General features: G+C 42.3%; 1 protein-coding gene across 1 annotated transcript; it reads right to left on the bottom strand.

The window, feature by feature from the left end:
- Positions 1 to 5: 5 nt before the first annotated feature.
- LOC104953949 (OTU domain-containing protein 5-A-like) lies at positions 6 to 1,079 on the bottom strand (the record flags this gene model as incomplete). The annotated part of the gene is made up of 3 exons (XM_010780994.1): positions 1,006 to 1,079; positions 768 to 924; positions 6 to 190 (listed from the first exon to the last, which is right to left on the bottom strand). Coding segments are annotated over exons 1-3 (381 nt in total), but the record flags the coding sequence as incomplete, so codon positions are not given.
- Between the last annotated feature and the right edge of the window lie 2,944 nt (positions 1,080 to 4,023).

The raw sequence follows: 4,023 nt of genomic DNA, 5'->3' as shown, positions 1-4,023 counted from the left end.
TACACAGTTTTATGGTTTTTAAATATGTCAGGTGTTGGTACCCCGGGTTTGAAGGCGGGCAGGCCCAGCCCGACCCCGATGGTGGCCTTGTTGGGGTTCACCACCGAGTTGTAGTGGATGTTGCGATGGTAGCTGACTCTGATTGGCTCGTCGTTGTTCTGGTGGATACCGTGGAACGTGTTGATTGGCTCTGTGGCAGAAAGAGGGGAGGGTTTAGGTTGGTGAGATGTGATTGGCGGTTGACGACAGATCTGGAGTTTTTTTATTTTTTATTACTACAGTCAAGATATATACGTAATCGGCAAAACGGTATGATAAGAAGACAAGCTCAGAAAAAGTAACAATTGGACGAGATAAAAAAAAAGGCAATAGAGTATGCGTGCTGTAGTTCCTTTATAGCCCAACATTAGCCACCTTTAGCTTAGCGGTGGTGACGTGAAGTCATGTGACCGTGCTGTAGTTCCTTTATAGCTCAACATTAGCCACCTTTAGCTTAGCGGTGGTGACGTGAACCGTGCTGTAGTTCCTTTACAGCCTAACGTTACCTTTTTACTTCAAAAATCATAAAGTGGTGTTAATATGTTGAGAACATCCTGCTGAACAAAACATGTAAGTATCATAAACGTTTGTTTGCAGCAGAGATTATTTCCTGCAATATTCAGAAACTAATCTGTACTAGATCCATTGTAACTTCCTGGACGGCCTACAAAAAACATCACTGCTCCACTTTATCAAACAATTGATCAGCAGCCTTTGGAGGAACTCACCTGTGCCGTCCTGGTAAACCTCCACCGGTCTGTTGTACATCTCCGCCATCGCCTGCATCTCAATGTGGTTGCCGTGGCAGTTGTTTTTCCTCTTCCTGTTGATGTATGTGGTGAAGTCCTCCGTCACGTAGTTGGAGAAATAGTCTGCGTTCTTCATCTGGAAGGGAAAGCAGCTTTATTAAAACACAGACGGGAGGAGAAAGATGTTTTAATGGTCAGAGTTTAGAGAGAGACTCACCAGGTAGTCCATACAGTGTTTCCTGACCACTTCATGCATGTCCTGATCTCCATATACCTGATCAGCTGGAACACAGAAAGGGACATGATACTCGTAAATCTTTTTATTAGTTTAACAAACAATGTTTTCAGCGGTAGAAAAATATCCTGGATAGTAGCGGTATAGTGTGCATGTGTCCTGTATATCTGTGTACTTAAAATGGTAGATTAGATATATTGTATGGATCGAGATACATGGTTATCATGTATGTGTATCTGCCTGTATTCTATATTCTCCTTAATGCTGACTTTAATGTGATGTCTTTATTTGGGAGTTCAATCCAAACTGAAAGGACCTAGATTTTTCAAATGATTGTCATTTTGTCCTTTATGTTTTTAGTGTAGCACAATGGAAAGTAGCAGCAGCTTAGTCCAGCTTAGTGTGAGTATAAATTCAATTCTTAAAGTGCATTTTTTGAGTTTGCAACAGGAGGAATGATAACTATTAAATAGAAACTCTCGGGAAAGATTATATAATCTGCATTTTTAACATTTCAAATCTGGACATCAGGAAGAACATTTGACACAATAATAAGAAATAAGGTCATATAGGTAGATAACGTGGTGAAGTTCAGACAGAACATCAGAACGAGGAAGAAAGTGGATTTAAGAGACTTTGAACGTGGCGTGGTTATTGGTGCTGGAGTATTTCAGAAACCGCTGATCTACTGGCATTTTCACGCACAACCATCCCCGGGGTTTACAGAGAGTGGTCTGAAGAAGGGAGAATATCCAGTGAGCAGTTCTAAAAAAACGCCTTGTTGATGCAAGAGGTCAGAGGAGAAAGGCCGGACTGGTCCAAGATGATACAGTAACTCAAATAACCACTCGTTAGAACCAAGGTATGCAGAAGACCACCTCTGAACCACAAAGCCTGGAAACCTGAAGCAGGAGACCATGGATGTTCAGCAGACTAATCTGCAGCAACTGTGTGATGCTATCGTGTCAATATGGAGCAACATCCCTGAGGAATGTTTCCAGCACCTTGTAGAGTTTATGCCACGAAGAATGAAGGCAGTTCTGAAGGCAAAAGGAGGTCCAATCCGGTACATCAAGCAAGGCGTACCGAATAAAGTGGCCGATGAGGGTATAATGTCAATAATGCTGACTATGTGTTCATCTTTGTCCTAAAGGAGAAGTCAGAAGACTTTTAAGGTCGCACAGACACCTTACTCAAGACCAGTCAATTTGGAGAAGGATGTCACTCACACACACACACTTTGGGGTATGCAAATGAGCATTGCTCTGGTTTGATTTCCAGCAAGTCACATGGTCTGTTACCACAGAGATTCTCAGAACCTCCCTGACAGCTTCCTCTTTCTCATCAGCAGAAAGTGTGTGTGTGTCAATTGGTTCATACCGGTTTTTTTCATAGGCTAAAATGAGAACCTTCTGTGTGTGTGTGTGTGTGTGTGTGTGTGTGTGTGTGTGTGTGTGTGTGTGTGTGTGTGTGTGTGTGTGTGTGTGTGTGTGTGTGAGAGATTCAGTGTGATGTTGTGAAAGCTGCTGAACGATGGACGACACACACAGACAAACACAGAAAGCTCAAACACACACTTATCAATATCAAAACTAACACACATGGTTGAGCAGCGGCAGGTGGTAGAAACAGAAGGAATATCCGATAGCTGTCAGAGTGTGTGTGTGTGTGTGTGTGTGTGTGTGTGTGTGTGTGTGTGTGTGTGTGTGTGTGTGTGTGTGTGTTATTATTCTGGAAATATTGAAGACTGCAGGTGTTTTTCAGAAATAAACTGAGGGAAAATCCCTGCAGAGTGTGTGAGTCATCTAGTTCATCAGTTCACATTTCCACTGATAAAGAGAGAGGAGACATGAAGAGGTGACGAGGAAGGAAGACAACAAAGGAAACAAGTAAGGGGAAAGGACACATGCAAAGGCGACCAGGAGAAGAGACAAGGGAGAGAGACGAAACTAAAAAGCAAATGAGAGGAAACTTAGAGGAGACAAGGGGGATTTAAAAAAAAAAGAGAGGAGACAAGGAGAGGAAACAATGGAGGAAAACTCAGCGGAAACAAGTAGAGGAGAAAAGGAACTGAGAAAAAGTAGGAGACACGAAAAAGTAAACAAGAAGAGAAGATAAAAGAGGACAACAAAAAGGAAACGAGTAGAATAAAAAAGGATGTAAAAAGAGAGGAATCAAGAAAAGAAGACTAAAAGGGAAATAAATGAGGCGACACAAGGAGAGAGGGAAAGGAGATGAGCAAAGAGAGGAAACAAGAAGAGAAGACGCAAGAGGAAACAAGTAGAGGAGAAAAGGAATGATAAAGAGATGAAACAAGGTGACACACAAAGAAGACAAAGTGAGGAGGCAGGAAGAAAAGGAGAGGAAACTAAATAAGAAATGTGTGGAATTAAGGAGGGAAGAAGAGGAGATGAGAAAAGAGAGGAAACAAAGAGAGAGGGAAAGACAATGAGACGAGAAAGAGAAAGAAAGAAGGTGAGGAAACAAGGGAGGGATTAAGAGAGGAAGCAAGGGGAGAGGAAAAGACAATGAGACGAGAAAGAGAAAGAAAGAAGGTGAGGAAACAAGGGAGGGATTAAGAGAGGAAGCAAGGGGAGAGGAAAAGACAATGAGACAGGAAAGAGAAAGAGAGGAAACAAGGGAGGGATTAAGAGAGGAAACAAGGGAATGACACGAGAAAGGAAACGATAGAAGGAAAGACAGGAGAGGAAAATGAGAGGAAACAAAATAGGAAATGTGTGGCATTAAGGAGGGAAGAAGAGGAGATGAGTTAAGAGAAGAAACAAGGAGAGAGGAAAAGACAATGAGACGAGAAAAGAGAAAGAAAGGAGGTGAGGAAACAAGGGAGGGATTAAGAGAGGAAACAATGAGAGAGGAAAAGACAATGAGACGAGAAAAGAGAAAGAAAGAAGGTTAGGAAACAAGGGAGGGATTAAGAGGAAACAAGGGAATGAGACGAGAAAGGAAACGATAGGAGACAGGACAGGAGAGGACACATGA

The sequence above is a fragment of the Notothenia coriiceps genome, unplaced genomic scaffold (genome assembly GCF_000735185.1).
Source record: "Notothenia coriiceps isolate Sejong01 unplaced genomic scaffold, NC01 NC01_scaffold00022361, whole genome shotgun sequence".
In the NCBI taxonomy this organism is placed as follows: Eukaryota; Metazoa; Chordata; class Actinopteri; order Perciformes; family Nototheniidae; genus Notothenia; species Notothenia coriiceps.
Note: the sequence above shows the minus strand (reverse complement) of the source record. Positions and strands in the feature narration are given on the sequence as shown.